Source organism: Macrosteles quadrilineatus, unplaced genomic scaffold (genome assembly GCF_028750875.1).
Source record: "Macrosteles quadrilineatus isolate MER2022 unplaced genomic scaffold, UCM_ALF_1.0 Scaffold_5__1_contigs__length_97177068, whole genome shotgun sequence".
Classification (NCBI taxonomy): Eukaryota; Metazoa; Arthropoda; class Insecta; order Hemiptera; family Cicadellidae; genus Macrosteles; species Macrosteles quadrilineatus.
Window position 1 is genome coordinate 27,954,596 of NW_026542598.1, and position 16,489 is coordinate 27,971,084.

Consider the following 16,489-nt stretch of genomic DNA (forward strand, 5'->3'; position numbering starts at 1 on the left):
CCCTAGGCCTGAAGTAATGTGAAAAAACAGTCCTGGGCTCGTGCCTAGCGTCCTAGGACAAAAATAACATGATTTGTGTTCGAACAATTACACGTAGCGTAATAAGAATTATTTTTAAATATCACAATAAAATTACTCACTTGAATCTGAATACCAAGGAGTTAATCCATCCCATTTGGCAGACGTTGATTTTTCTGCGAGGAATACCAAAACGATGAAGCAAAAATAATCCATCGCAACAACATTCATGTTCCCACTTTTACACAGAAGACTCACGATTTACATGCTAAACTCCCGCCAAACCTAGGAATTCGTCTGTGTTGAACCGTGTCAAACATTGCAGTCCGGAACACCATAAAATACTACACATTAAATTAAAATATTGTTACACTGATTCACATTAACAAGTGTTTTCACAACCAGAATCGACGGACTATTTTAAATTCGGTACACATCTAACAAGGTCTAAAAAAAATTGTTGGCTTAAATCCTTACCAAACACTTGTAAAATTTAAATATATTTTACGAGTTACGAATCCACCTTTAAAAATCTCTAGCCTATACAAATCCTTGTCAGATTTCGAACGCACGCCACCTCGTCGGAGCGGCGCTCTAGACACAACGTACGAGCAGGACTACGAGGCGGCAACTGAAGTGAAGGACCGAGGTCGTAGTGGAGGACTACAGACAGATACACGCCCCTCACACACACGCACAGGCACACACACGGCCGCAGGATAGGTGGGTTACCGGACTATTGTTCCTGTAATATACGATATCGGACCAGGAACCGCTAGACCTGTCAACCCGGCGGAACATTCTACCTGGAGACGAAGGTGACAAGTGGCAGGGATGACTCAAGGTGGGTCGGAGGTGATTTTATTGACATTTTCGTGAAATTCAACCCCAGAATCAGGAAAATATTTTTTAGCCTATCGTTTTCTTGTCGACTTTTTCCTTGTCAGATCCCAGATACTGACACTCTTTTACCAACTAGTTTTGGAAAAAGTTTGAAGTACTTCAACTGAAACACAATATAATCAAAAACGATCAAATGAAAGCTTCATATATACAAATCTATATTTTTTCTGCCAGTTTCTAGACTGCAAACTCTACAACAATACTGTATTTAAAATTAGACTAATAAACGATTAAAGATGTTTTCGATAATAATTTAAACAACAACTGTCTACACTATCATTAAACATGTAATTCCAAACGCTTTTGAAAGGGTACTGTTGAAACCCTAGTATTGTTTAAACGTCAAATTAATTGTGATAAGAAAGCTTCGTTCATTCAAAGCAGCAATAGTAGTTTACGCAACGATTGCGTTAAGTGATTCTTTAAGACACGAGTAGAAAATTTAAGGCACGAGCCTTGGCGAGTGCCTTAAAAACTTCTACGAGTGTCGTAAAGACTATTAACGCGAGTTGCGTACACTACTTTACCTACGACCGTTTTTTAATTACTATCAATCTGGATTTAATTACTAACAATCACTAATGATAACTTTTTAGAGAGGTTATGTTTTCGTGTATTGTCATTGCCACTGAAAGTGATGCAACGACTTGTTGTATAATCAGCTGATTTCCTGTAATTACGTGTTTGTTAAACTTCGTTAAATATTACATTGCTAGCAGCATTACAATTTTAATTCTTTTCTCTCAATACTTGAACCTCATTGGTCCGTTACCTGTGTGGATATGAGAAAACTAAGCGGATATGAAATGAAACTATGCGGATATGAAAGTAAACAGCTGTAAAGTGAAACTTTTCAATTCTAAGAACTGGACTGAAATGGCGACTTTAAAAAACGGTCGTAGGGAATAGTATATTTCATTACTAGGACCGAAAGTGGCATTTTCCGTCGCGCGCTTAAGTTTTTGTGTGAGGCGAAGCCGAACACAGGGAACCCCAATTTCACGTGCGAGGCGAAGCCGAGGACGGGAGTATTGGAGCAAGTGTCGGATAAAAACTTTCGGTACGAGTTATGAACGATACTTTTCATCACGACACAAAAATACACAAACACAGATTAGCAGACCTCAGTATTATTACAACTATTTTATTTCTCAATTAATTTGATTGAACATCAAAATAAAATAAAATCTTCTCAAAGGAAACCTACGTATATCTCTTAATAAATTTTGTTTAAACATGAAAATAAAAGAATAAAACAACTTTTAACAATTCATACAGCTGATTCAAATCATTAAATTAAACCGTAACAAAACAATAGCGCGCGTAGTGAATAAATGGAGAACTAATTGAGAGCGAGGGAAAGTAAATTTAGAGCGAGGGAAAATCAGCTGATCGATTTTCCCTCGCCCTAAATTAGAGCTTGGGAAACGACTACTTTCATTGATGTCAGCTGTTATCGAAAATAGTTACTTTCGTTACGGAGTGATGAAAATATTCTTTCCGACCACTGCATGGAAATGATCACATTTCAATACATGTAAACAGTACGCGAAGTTTATGTTCTGGAGCTTATCCCTTTCATTGATCATGTGTATAAACAAGAAACATGTAAAATGACTGTTTAATTTTTTTTAGTTAAGGTCAAATATAACTATTAAGTAATTTTAAAAGCTCTGTAAAAATTGAAGTAAATAATACTTAAAAAATTAGTATGGTGGTAGATTAAAATTATAAAACTAACCGTGTTCTAATGAAATTGTTGAAGTAAATGTAGGTGAAACCCAAGATTTGTTCAAAATACTTAATTCTGAGTTATAAAAGCTGACCAGTGAATCAAGATGTGCTTTCCTTTCAAAGGACACAAAACACATTTCGATTGTTCGACGAGTAATGGCTTTGTTTTCTTCAAACTTAAACATTATTCCTATTAAAACTTACTTCGACTTTTTCACAAAAACATTATCTTAAAAATCCAAGCAAAATACTGTAATAATTGAAGTAAACCGTTTGAATAGTAAATATTAATAGGTAATTAAAGTTTTTAATCTTCCTGAAAATGTGCTATATAATAGAAAAGTTTGCTAATGTTAAACACAAAAAATACAAAAAATTGAGTCTATATTTAAGTAGGCTAAAAACTGTTAAAGTATATCGTTAAAGTAATCACAAAGAAATACATTCATTTATAATATCTTTCGGCAGTAATTTCCCTAACTAAAAATAACACTATTCTTGGGGGTATTTTATTTCTACCATTAGGCCCTGAAGTGTTTCCAGTAATTTAAAAAGCCATGGTGTCACGAATAATTGCGACGCATATACGTTGCAAAGTAGTAAATCGGAAGATTATTTCATCGCGATCCGTATGTGAATGTTTGTAGTAAACTAAAGTTTCGATCAAATTAACTAAATAGGTGTCGTTCTGATATCGTAACGTACCACAAAATATGGTATATTGATTTTTCAATCGACAGTTGAAAACTGCCACGAATATAAACCAGGATATTTACCCAACTTAGTGTTATGGTGTGATCATAATCTATTCAATTATTAATTTGAGATAATGTGCAATATAAACATGAAAACATACAAAACCAAAATAATTTTTCTGGAGAATCACTGCCAGTTGTAATGTTCCAATGTATCAATGAATATCGTCTAAAGTGGCAGAGTGAGGTATTGCTTCTCTGTCAGATACACGCGGAATGTATTGCCCTCTCTGTCTCACGGTCCAGATCAGGTACATGAACGTTAACTTGTCCAGTGTGTACAGGTAGTGTGTTACCGTCAAAGTAATTGATGACTACAGCATTTACCTCCGATAGTAAATGCTATGGATTAAGGTTGAGCAATATTTGATTAATCGTGGTAAAAAAGCTTTTAACACTTCTACTAGCTAACTAAAGATGTTTAGCAAGAAACTTGTAAGATTAGGGCCTAAAGGGTCAATGCAAAGACAGTAGAATATAGTTTGTTGTCTGGTAGAGCATCTGATGTCTTTATATGGCAATGGGGATGTCTGGTAGCTATAACTAGCAGCTACTTTCTGCACTGGATATCTCTAGTGTGACACTTGTGAGAAGACGACCTTGTGAAGACAACACGATGGGGGTAGAGAATCTGATGTCTTTATATGGATGTCTAGTAGCTATAACTAGCAGCTACTGTCTGTACTGGATATCTCTAGTGTGACACTTGTGAGAAGACGACCTTGTGAAGACAACACGATGGGGGTAGAGAATCTGATGTCTTTATATGGATGTCTAGTAGCTATAACTAGCAGCTACTGTCTGTACTGGATATCTCTAGTGTGACACTTGTGAGAAGACGACCTTGTGAAGACAACACGATGGGGGTAGAGAATCTGATGTCTTTATATGGATGTCTAGTAGCTATAACTAGCAGCTACTGTCTGTACTGGATATCTCTAGTGTGACACTTGTGAGAAGACGACCTTGTGAAGACAACACGATGGGGGTAGAGAATGTGATGTCTTTATATGGATGTCTAGTAGCTATAACTAGCAGCTACTGTCTGTACTGGATTTCTCTAGTGACACACTTGTGAAAAGACGACCTTGTGAAGACAACACAATGGTGGTAGAGCATCTGATGTCTTTATATGGCAGTATAGATGTCTGTTAGCTATAACTAGCAGCTACTGTCTGTACCGGATACATCTAGTGTTACATTTGTTGTGAGAAGATGACCTTGTGAAGACAACACAATGGTGGTAGAGCATCTGATGTCTTTATTTGGCAGCATGGATCTAAGTTAGCTATAACTAGCAGCTACTGTCTGTACAGGGTGATTCAAAAAGGACTTTACAACTTTGAAAATTCATATAAATCTTATTAAAAAAGGTACAGAGCTGGTTTTGGTGTTGTTTTAAAGGAAAACACTTCAAGTTTTTTTTACCTTAAACTAAATATGTTCTATGTGACTTCCGTTGGATTTGGGAAAAATAATTATTTAGGTATGAAAAAATAGTGAAAACCGTTAAAAATTTGAGAGAAATTTACAAAATGTTGAAAATAGGGCGTTTTTTGACGGTGAAGGAGTGTGCACCCACTTCTAGAGGTGCTAGGGAGTTGAAATTTCGCACACTTGTAGTTCTTGGTCCCAAACCACCAATTAAATTCCAAAAAGTCGCTTTTTCAAATTTTAACCCCCCTAAAAATCCAAAATGGCGGACCTCTGAAAACGACAAAACGCGTTTTTTTTCAAACGGCTATAGCTCGAAAACGGTAAGAGCTAGAAAAGATTTGAGGGAAAAACGTAGGTTCGGAATTAAATTTCCTACAAGACACTTTTATGCGTTTTTCGAAAATCGCACTCCTTTGCCGTCAAAAAACACCCTACTTTCAAAGTTTTGTAAATTTCTCTCAAATTTTTAACGGTTTTCACTATTTTTTCATACCTAAATAATTATTTTCCCCAAATCCAACGGAAGTCACATAGAAAATCTTTAGTTTATGGTAAAAAAAACTTGAAGTGTTTTCCTTTAAAACAACACCAAAACCAGCTCTGTACCTTGTTTAATAAGATTTATATGAGTTTTCAAAGTTGTAAAGTCTTTTTTGAATCACCCTGTACTGGATATCTCTAGTGATACTTGTGAGAAGACGACCTTGTGAAGACAACACAATGGTGGTAGAGAATCTGATGTCTTTATATGGCAGTATGGATGTCTGTTAGCTATAACTAGCAGCTACTGTCTGTACTGGATATCTCTAGTGTGACACTTGTGAGAAGACGACCTTGTGAAGACAACACAATGGTGGTAGAGCATCTGATGTCTTTATATGGCAGTATAGATGTCTGTTAGCTATAACTAGCAGCTACTGTCTGTACTGGATATCTCTAGTGTGACACTTGTGAGAAGACGACCTTGTGAAGACAACACAATGGTGGTAGAGCATCTGATGTCTTTATATGGCAGTATAGATGTCTGTTAGCTATAACTAGCAGCTACTGTCTGTACTGGATATCTCTAGTGGGACACTTGTGAGAAGATGACCTTGTGAAGACAACACAATGGTGGTAGAGCATCTGATGTCTTTATATGGCAGTATAGATGTCTGTTAGCTATAACTAGCAGCTACTGTCTGTACTGGATATCTCTAGTGTGACACTTGTGAGAAGACGACCTTGTGAAGACAACACAATGGTGGTAGAGCATCTGATGTCTTTATATGGCAGTATAGATGTCTGTTAGCTATAACTAGCAGCTACTGTCTGTACTGGATATCTCTAGTGTGACACTTGTGAGAAGATGACCTTGTGAAGACAACACAATGGTGGTAGAGCATCTGATGTCTTTATATGGCAGTATTAATGTCTGTTAGCTATAACTAGCAGCTACTGTCTGTACTGGATATCTCTAGTGTGACACTTGTGAGAAGATGACCTTGTGAAGACAACACAATGGTGGTAGAGCATCTGATGTCTTTATATGGCAGTATAGATGTCTGTTAGCTATAACTAGCAGCTACTGTCTGTACTGGATATCTCTAGTGTGACACTTGTGAGAAGACGACCTTGTGAAGACAACACAATGGTGGTAGAGCATCTGATGTCTTTATATGGCAGTATAGATGTCTGTTAGCTATAACTAGCAGCTACTGTCTGTACTGGATATCTCTAGTGTGACACTTGTGAGAAGATGACCTTGTGAAGACAACACAATGGTGGTAGAGCATCTGATGTCTTTATATGGCAGTATTAATGTCTGTTAGCTATAACTAGCAGCTACTGTCTGTACTGGATATCTCTAGTGTGACACTTGTGAGAAGATGACCTTGTGAAGACAACACAATGGTGGTAGAGCATCTGATGTCTTTATATGGCAGTATAGATGTCTGTTAGCTATAACTAGCAGCTACTGTCTGTACTGGATATCTCTAGTGTGACACTTGTGAGAAGACGACCTTGTGAAGACAACACAATGGTGGTAGAGCATCTGATGTCTTTATATGGCAGTATAGATGTCTGTTAGCTATAACTAGCAGCTACTGTCTGTACTGGATATCTCTAGTGTGACACTTGTGAGAAGATGACCTTGTGAAGACAACACAATGGTGGTAGAGCATCTGATGTCTTTATATGGCAGTATAGATGTCTGTTAGCTATAACTAGCAGCTACTGTCTGTACTGGATATCTCTAGTGTGACACTTGTGAGAAGACGACCTTGTGAAGACAACACAATGGTGGTAGAGCATCTGATGTCTTTATATGGCAGTATAGATGTCTGTTAGCTATAACTAGCAGCTACTGTCTGTACTGGATATCTCTAGTGTGACACTTGTGAGAAGACGACCTTGTGAAGACAACACAATGGTGGTAGAGCATCTGATGTCTTTATATGGCAGTATAGATGTCTGTTAGCTATAACTAGCAGCTACTGTCTGTACTGGATATCTCTAGTGACACACTTGTGAGAAGATGACCTTGTGAAGACAACATAATGGTGGTAGAGCATCTGATGTCTTTATATGGCAGTATAGATGTCTGTTAGCTATAACTAGCAGCTACTGTCTGTACAGGGTGATTCAAAAAGGACTTTACAACTTTGAAAATTCATATAAATCTTATTAAAAAAGGTACAGATCTGGTTTTGGTGTTGTTTTAAAGGAAAACACTTCAAGTTTTTTTTACCTTAAACTAAATATGTTCTATGTGACTTCCGTTGGATTTGGGAAAAATAATTATTTAGGTATGAAAAAATAGTGAAAACCGTTAAAAATTTGAGAGAAATTTACAAAATGTTGAAAATAGGGCGTTTTTTGACGGTGAAGGAGTGTGCACCCACTTCTAGAGGTGCTAGGGAGTTGAAATTTCGCACACTTGTAGTTCTTGGTCCCAAACCACCAATTAAATTCCAAAAAGTCGCTTTTTCAAATTTTAACCCCCCTAAAAATCCAAAATGGCGGACCTCTGAAAACGACAAAACGCGTTTTTTTTCAAACGGCTATAGCTCGAAAACGGTAAGAGCTAGAAAAGATTTGAGGGAAAAACGTAGGTTCGGAATTAAATTTCCTACAAGACACTTTTATGCGTTTTTCGAAAATCGCACTCCTTTGCCGTCAAAAAACACCCTACTTTCAAAGTTTTGTAAATTTCTCTCAAATTTTTAACGGTTTTCACTATTTTTTCATACCTAAATAATTATTTTCCCCAAATCCAACGGAAGTCACATAGAACATCTTTAGTTTATGGTAAAACAAACTTGAAGTGTTTTCCTTTAAAACAACACCAAAACCAGCTCTGTACCTTGTTTAATAAGATTTATATGAGTTTTCAAAGTTGTAAAGTCTTTTTTGAATCACCCTGTACTGGATATCTCTAGTGATACTTGTGAGAAGACGACCTTGTGAAGACAACACAGTGGTGGTAGAGAATCTGATGTCTTTATATGGCAGTATGGATGTCTGTTAGCTATAACTAGCAGCTACTGTCTGTACTGGATATCTCTAGTGTGACACTTGTGAGAAGACGACCTTGTGAAGACAACACAATGGTGGTAGAGCATCTGATGTCTTTATATGGCAGTATAGATGTCTGTTAGCTATAACTAGCAGCTACTGTCTGTACTGGATATCTCTAGTGTGACACTTGTGAGAAGACGACCTTGTGAAGACAACACAATGGTGGTAGAGCATCTGATGTCTTTATATGGCAGTATAGATGTCTGTTAGCTATAACTAGCAGCTACTGTCTGTACTGGATATCTCTAGTGGGACACTTGTGAGAAGATGACCTTGTGAAGAGAACACAATGGTGGTAGAGCATCTGATGTCTTTATATGGCAGTATAGATGTCTGTTAGCTATAACTAGCAGCTACTGTCTGTACTGGATATCTCTAGTGTGACACTTGTGAGAAGACGACCTTGTGAAGACAACACAATGGTGGTAGAGCATCTGATGTCTTTATATGGCAGTATAGATGTCTGTTAGCTATAACTAGCAGCTACTGTCTGTACTGGATATCTCTAGTGTGACACTTGTGAGAAGATGACCTTGTGAAGACAACATAATGGTGGTAGAGCATCTGATGTCTTTATATGGCAGTATAGATGTCTGTTAGCTATAACTAGCAGCTACTGACTGTACTGGATATCTCTAGTGTGACACTTGTGAGAAGATGACCTTGTGAAGACAACACAATGGTGGTAGAGCATCTGATGTCTTTATATGGCAGTATAGATGTCTGTTAGCTATAACTAGCAGCTACTGTCTGTACTGGATATCTCTAGTGTGACACTTGTGAGAAGATGACCTTGTGAAGACAACACAATGGTGGTAGAGCATCTGATGTCTTTATATGGCAGTATAGATGTCTGTTAGCTATAACTAGCACCTACTGTCTGTACTGGATACATCTAGTGTGACACTTGTGAGAAGATGACCTTGTGAAGACAACATAATGGTGGTAGAGCATCTGATGTCTTTATATGGCAGTATAGATGTCTGTTAGCTATAACTAGCAGCTACTGTCTGTACTGGATATCTCTAGTGTGACACTTGTGAGAAGATGACCTTGTGAAGACAACATAATGGTGGTAGAGCATCTGATGTCTTTATATGGCAGTATAGATGTCTGTTAGCTATAACTAGCAGCTACTGTCTGTACTGGATATCTCTAGTGTGACACTTGTGAGAAGATGACCTTGTGAAGACAACATAATGGTGGTAGAGCATCTGATGTCTTTATATGGCAGTATAGATGTCTGTTAGCTATAACTAGCAGCTACTGTCTGTACTGGATATCTCTAGTGTGACACTTGTGAGAAGATGACCTTGTGAAGACAACACAATGGTGGTAGAGCATCTGATGTCTTTATATGGCAGTATAGATGTCTGTTAGCTATAACTAGCAGCTACTGTCTGTACTGGATATCTCTAGTGTGACACTTGTGAGAAGATGACCTTGTGAAGACAACATATTGGTGGTAGAGCATCTGATGTCTTTATATGGCAGTATAGATGTCTGTTAGCTATAACTAGCAGCTACTGTCTGTACTGGATATCTCTAGTGTGACACTTGTGAGAAGATGACCTTGTGAAGACAACATAATGGTGGTAGAGCATGTGATGTCTTTATATGGCAGTATAGATGTCTGTTAGCTATAACTAGCAGCTACTGTCTGTACTGGATATCTCTAGTGTGACACTTGTGAGAAGATGACCTTGTGAAGACAACATAATGGTGGTAGAGCATCTGATGTCTTTATATGGCAGTATAGATGTCTGTTAGCTATAACTAGCAGCTACTGTCTGTACTGGATATCTCTAGTGTGACACTTGTGAGAAGATGACCTTGTGAAGACAACACAATGGTGGTATAGCATCTGATGTCTTTATATGGCAGTATAGATGTCTGTTAGCTATAACTAGCAGCTACTGTCTGTACTGGATATCTCTAGTGTGACACTTGTGAGAAGATGACCTTGTGAAGACAACACAATGGTGGTAGAGCATCTGATGTCTTTATATGGCAGTATAGATGTCTGTTAGCTATAACTAGCAGCTACTGTCTGTACTGGATATCTCTAGTGTGACACTTGTGAGAAGATGACCTTGTGAAGACAACACAATGGTGGTAGAGCATCTGATGTCTTTATATGGCAGTATAGATGTCTGTTAGCTATAACTAGCAGCTACTGTCTGTACTGGATATCTCTAGTGTGACACTTGTGAGAAGATGACCTTGTGAAGACAACATAATGGTGGTAGAGCATCTGATGTCTTTATATGGCAGTATAGATGTCTGTTAGCTATAACTAGCAGCTACTGTCTGTACTGGATATCTCTAGTGTGACACTTGTGAGAAGATGACCTTGTGAAGACAACATAATGGTGGTAGAGCATCTGATGTCTTTATATGGCAGTATAGATGTCTGTTAGCTATAACTAGCAGCTACTGTCTGTACTGGATATCTCTAGTGTGACACTTGTGAGAAGACGACCTTGTGAAGACAACATAATGGTGGTAGAGCATCTGATGTCTTTATATGGCAGTATAGATGTCTGTTAGCTATAACTAGCAGCTACTGTCTCTACTGGATATCTCTAGTGTGACACTTGTGAGAAGATGACCTTGTGAAGACAACACAATGGTGGTAGAGCATCTGATGTCTTTATATGGCAGTATAGATGTCTGTTAGCTATAACTAGCAGCTACTGTCTGTACTGGATACATCTAGTGTGACACTTGTGAGAAGATGACCTTGTGAAGACAACACAATGGTGGTAGAGCATCTGATGTCTTTATATGGCAGTATAGATGTCTGTTAGCTATAACTAGCAGCTACTGTCTGTACCGGATACATCTAGTGTGACACTTGTTGTGAGAAGATGACCTTGTGAAGACAACACAATGGTGGTAGAGCATCTGATGTCTTTATACGGCAATATGGTGGCTGGGACTGGTCACTGCTGGCCATTTTAAATTTTCTTATGTCACAATCATAAAATATTCTCGAAAACATTTCCTAATAATAAGTGATTTGATTTTAATAGAAACTTCTGGAATCACTAACACGCTAAACGTTCTCACAACTAGTACTTGGCATTCTTCGTTTATTGACATTACGATTCATAATCTACAAGACTAACAGTACTACCTTGGATAGCCACATGGAGACTGGCACAAACGACATTTTCAACATACTCAGGACTCTACCATGTCAAGACTTCCCGGTCCAATAATTGTTCCCGGTAGAGAGACCTCAAATATCACATCAGTCAAACTCCATCCAGTCTTTTTTGTAAAAGCCGGCCAGGACAATGGTGGCAATTAAATGCTAAGCAGAAGCCTCACATACCGCGAGTACAACGTCGCCAGAGGAATGTTGTGGATTCTGCTGGGACTTTGCTGTGTTTCTTTTTAGGAAATCCGCTAATATTTCTTGGGCTTATTTTCTTCTTTCGTCAAAGAAAACGAGCTCACTTGTTTTTTACCAAAGTATACTGAGAATGGGTAGTATTTTAGAATTAACAACATAACAACGATAGATCATCGGTTTGGTCCTAAGGGATGTGTTGATAGCCTATTGGTTTGGCGTCTGAGGACAGGTTCTATTCCTAGGCAAATCCACAAGTCTCATGGTCTTGGATTTGAATAACACACTCTCTTGGTGGAAAAAGTGCCACCAACACGGACAAGAAAAACAGGAAAATTCAGCAGCCTTATGGTAATTTGAAACTACATCCAGTGCCCTATGAAACTAAATGATCTTGTCTAAAGAATCATCGGATCTCATTCAGTAACAATTTTATCAATTCATTCATCACTAATCTTCGCCATGGCTTACAGATCTAGCATGATTGGCAATGTCTATCTCTAAGCTTCTGTGTTCAACCCTACAAATGAGGTGGATGATTTTTCCAGGTGTTGTAGAGGCTTTATAAAAGAAAACTGTGAATTATTATGAGGAAATTTTACCAGGCGAGGCTTTTAAGCAATATCTTTTATGTATTTTACCCTATTTCATATATACAACAATCTTAGAAGTTGTACAGTTTACTAATAGAGAGTTTCGTTTGAACAATGAAGTGTTTTTTTTTTGTTTTTTTTTTTTCATAAAATGTATGTGTTTTCTCAAACTATATAACACGTTTCATGTTTTTTATTTTTATTTTATCAAATGGTATATATTAAAGACGACAGACTAAGAGATCTTTGCGGGTAACACAGCAGCGAAAAAGATGGAGTCATTGCACTTTTTTACAAAAGTAATTCAAATTATTCCCCTATTCGAGAGCATTTGACTAGTGAGTTTACAAAATAACGAGATGAGTTATCATTTTCACCCAACAAATTAAAGTAAGGCAAGAATCAAGTAAGTGATTTCATTACGTGACCCATTTGACTTGACTGCTAATAAACATTTATCTCTCTCAGCTGTTCCCTAGCTTCGCGTAGTCTTTATAGTAGGGGTTGCCAGGTTCTATAAGTTTGTGTTTATGAAGCTTTATTTCCTGTATAGCTTCCCACATCAGATTCCAACGAAAATTCGTCAAACTGTTTTTTTCACCAATCACTGAAGGAAAATGTCGGTAAAACCCACCAAACAAACCATAAAAACCATCAGAAAACAAACAATTACTATGTATTAGCATTAGTCTACTTGTATAAATATATCTACGAAGTTGGTTTACCAAAACAAAGTCTGATCAGCCGTAATACAAAAAGCATCCGGACTAGCGATACAAAAAGTGCAAATCCAAAAATATTTGCACAAACCAATTATCACAGCACCCCAACCTTTTGAAGAAAATCCAAATCAACCCTCTTCCCGAATATAAATCACCAATTGCTTACTCAATGACTTAATAAATCACCAAAAACCTGCAGGAATCCTTAAGCAGCCTGCATTTGCTTTTCAATGACATTCGCCAAAAAGTCCAATCTCATCACCTTTTTAAATCCCAACCCCAATTAATGGTAATCGAATTCTTGACGAATGCCCAGAATTTTTACAAGTGACGGTTTCTCGCGTATAAATCCCCGTCCTCTCGGAATGTGCCCATATTTTAAGTTCGACCGACACAGGACTTTTCCCACGGCCGCATTGTCCCGGGGTTTTAATATGGATGCTGCGTCGGGCAAAAAGCAAACTCATCGGACCAGAGCGTCGCAAGACCTCCGTACCTCGTCGAAGAAAGAAGGCTGGAAACTGTTCTGGGAATACGCGGGGAGGTGGGGACTCGTATGAGGATGCGCAAAGACTTGGTGTTTAAATCCTCAGATACGAGTTTTCTACTGCTTTCTGGTTGGTGGGTCTAAGGGTTTTGTGACCTTAATGATTTAGGTTAGGTTGAGTAAGGCTTGGTGATGTTAGGCTTGGTAAAGATTGGTTATGTTAGGTAAATGTTGAGGAGTGTTATGTTAGATAGGTCAAAGTTTGGTTACGTTAGGATAGGTAAGTGTGGTAAAATTAGGTAAAGTTCGGGTAGGTAAGTTAACAGTGGTTAGGTTAGAGGAAGTTTGATTAGGGGAGGTTTTGGTTAGGTGTCTTATACTCAATCAATTTGTTCGTCATCTAGGTTAAAGACAATCAATCAGTTGCGATATCTCATGAAAGTTCTAGGGCCAGAGTGAGTTTACCTAAATAAATGGTCCTTAATAAAGGTTAAGATAAATACAATTGGTGGAGTCGACATTTTTAAATGATCTTTTAACTAAACCTTCGGAAGACTAAAAATTATGTTATGACTTTACCAAAAGTTATCTTCAACCCCTTAATTGTACTTGTACAATATACATGTTACATATAACACTAAATCATCAAATTCTAACATAGAAGAGGTTATATTGCTACTCCAAACTCGTGATCGTTTTCTTTATTTATTTAATTGAGCGTGACGTATCAGTGGTGAGGATTCTGTTTCCATATTCAAGCGTGAGATACCGTCTGAAGTCGTTCATTAATATCAGACATGCCAGACAACTTCATTAGCCAACTCCAGTGTGAATATCTCGGGAATATCTCGCACTTTCTTGGTTCTATGCAAATTCTTAAGCAACTATAGAAAACTTGCCTCTAATCAATTCGACCTTTAGAGAAGCCTTAATGTCAAATGTCATTAAACGCCCTGTTGAAATCAAAGATGTGATGTTTTCTTACAGGTTTGTTATTTTAAATTAGAAACTAAAATCTGAACTAGTAAATATCATTCTTTTAAAGTAACATTGAATTACATACAAGTGGGAAACATTATGTAAGTATTCACTCAAGTTAAATTGAGCAAACCGTCAGAGAAATTACGTGAAGTGTTTTATTTTTCTAAATAAATTATTTGTTTTCGAAAAAAAAAGTCAATAAAGATCAAACATTCAAAAATGCATTGCAAGGTTTTATAAATTTTGTTTCTATAATATAGGTTCTAGAAAATAATTGCCTAACCCTAACCAACCATAGTTTACACCACGTCTAGCTGGGAATTACAGTGCTCGCCTTACGACCAGAAGCTCACCGGTACGATTCTGTGAAAAGCCATTGGGTTTTTGATGGCTCGAAACTGGACTAAGATCATTAGACTCTTCATAAGTGTCCCGACGAAATAAATAGTTAATATGGTATCAGAAACAAATTTACAGAAATATTCACACTATATATTTCACCTAAATATTTCACCTATATATATCACCTAAAATTTTTCTTCCATTAATGGATAAAAATACGAAGTAGCATCCCTATCTCATTTAAAAAAATAATATTGATGTTTGTGGCAAAAACCTTAAGAGCTCATTTGCTTAAGTTGTTTTAAAATAAGCATCCTTTATTAAATTTTTCGCCAACAGCTGGCTTCAGTCTGATTTTACGAGTGTCCAAATTTCCACATGGTCTACACTCTGTGCAGAGCAGCTTGGAATGCCGTTGTCCAGCTAAGGCGGTCTCCTGGACACAACATAGCAAAGAAGTTGTTCACCGACTACCCAGAATTCCTGGATGTCTGCTGGGTTCGCTCAGCACTACAGTTTGACAGTGATGTATTACCGGAGAAGTTTAAATTATGACAGTTATTTCTAGTAAGGTAAGTGCTTAAGATAAACCTTATAGCGTTTGCAGACGATGTGGCCATTGTAGCTGGAAAAATTATCATCGAGCAATAATATAAATAGTAATAAAAGAAGCAAGAAAAGTGGGCTTACAAATAAATTAGAGCAAAACATATTACATGAAAATAATGATGATAATGAAATCCATTTAAGTATACTAGTGTCCCTGTTGCTCGAAATCGAGCAATTTCTAAGTACCAAAGGCGTTATTTTAAATACAATCATAATTTTTGATGACTTTAAAAGATTCGACTCAAAGATTATGAAATACTCAAGATGTACATAACAGATCGATATAATAAACATTTATTATAAATGTCTTATTATTTTTCAAAAGCTGATCTGGTTTTTTGTGTTTTCCATAAATAGCCGCATTAGGTTGTCCATAATAACGATTATAATTATATAAAAAACATATTATATCTATTTCTTCTATTTGGTGGTGAGAGACTTTCCTATGTTTCCATAGTTTGCAAATTGGCTCTTTCAATGATTGCTAAGAAATGCAGCACAGTGTTAATTCAGTTGTCTTTTTAGTATATCAATTAACCAGGCTCTCTCGTTTTTTTCCATTGTAATATTTACGCCAACCCAAATTCGAATAGTAACTATTTCTTTTAACTAAGTAAGTAAATGTTTGTAGCAAACTAACTGTTAAATTAGCAAACTTATTGACTGTTTACAATTAACATATGTCCTTCTTCTCACTTTTAATTTCTGACAACAGCTGGAGTTTCATAACAATATTTGTTTCCCATGTTAATCTTATGGATAAATACGAGGTGTTCTACTATCAACAATGCATAGGCCCCTAACCTAAGTAATTACCTTAATACTTAATACTTTTACTTGAAATGGCAAACATAAGAAGGTAGGTAGTTTGCGCCATAGAAGGTTTATGGATCAACTTAAACATTTAAATCTTCCGACTACAGTTTAAAGTTTAGAGCTTGATAAGATCAGATAAAACTGTGTGCAGCTCATGTGAGCGTTTCCTTATG

At 37.0% G+C, this 16,489-nt stretch overlaps 1 protein-coding gene across 2 annotated transcripts in view; it reads right to left on the reverse strand.

Moving 5' to 3' along the window:
- Nucleotides 1–16,489, reverse strand: part of LOC128994077 (laminin subunit gamma-1-like) — a 211,878-nt gene that overhangs the window by 92,993 nt on the left and 102,396 nt on the right. Inside the window, exon 1 of one of the 2 annotated variants that reach the window (XM_054418313.1) lies at nucleotides 141–313. The exons of the other annotated variant lie outside the window; for it this stretch is intronic. Within the exon in view, the coding sequence (XP_054274288.1) occupies nucleotides 141–249 (109 nt within the window). The 5' untranslated portion in view covers nucleotides 250–313. Of the gene's footprint in view, nucleotides 1–140; nucleotides 314–16,489 lie in introns of those variants that run through there. 2 annotated transcript variants of the gene reach the window in all.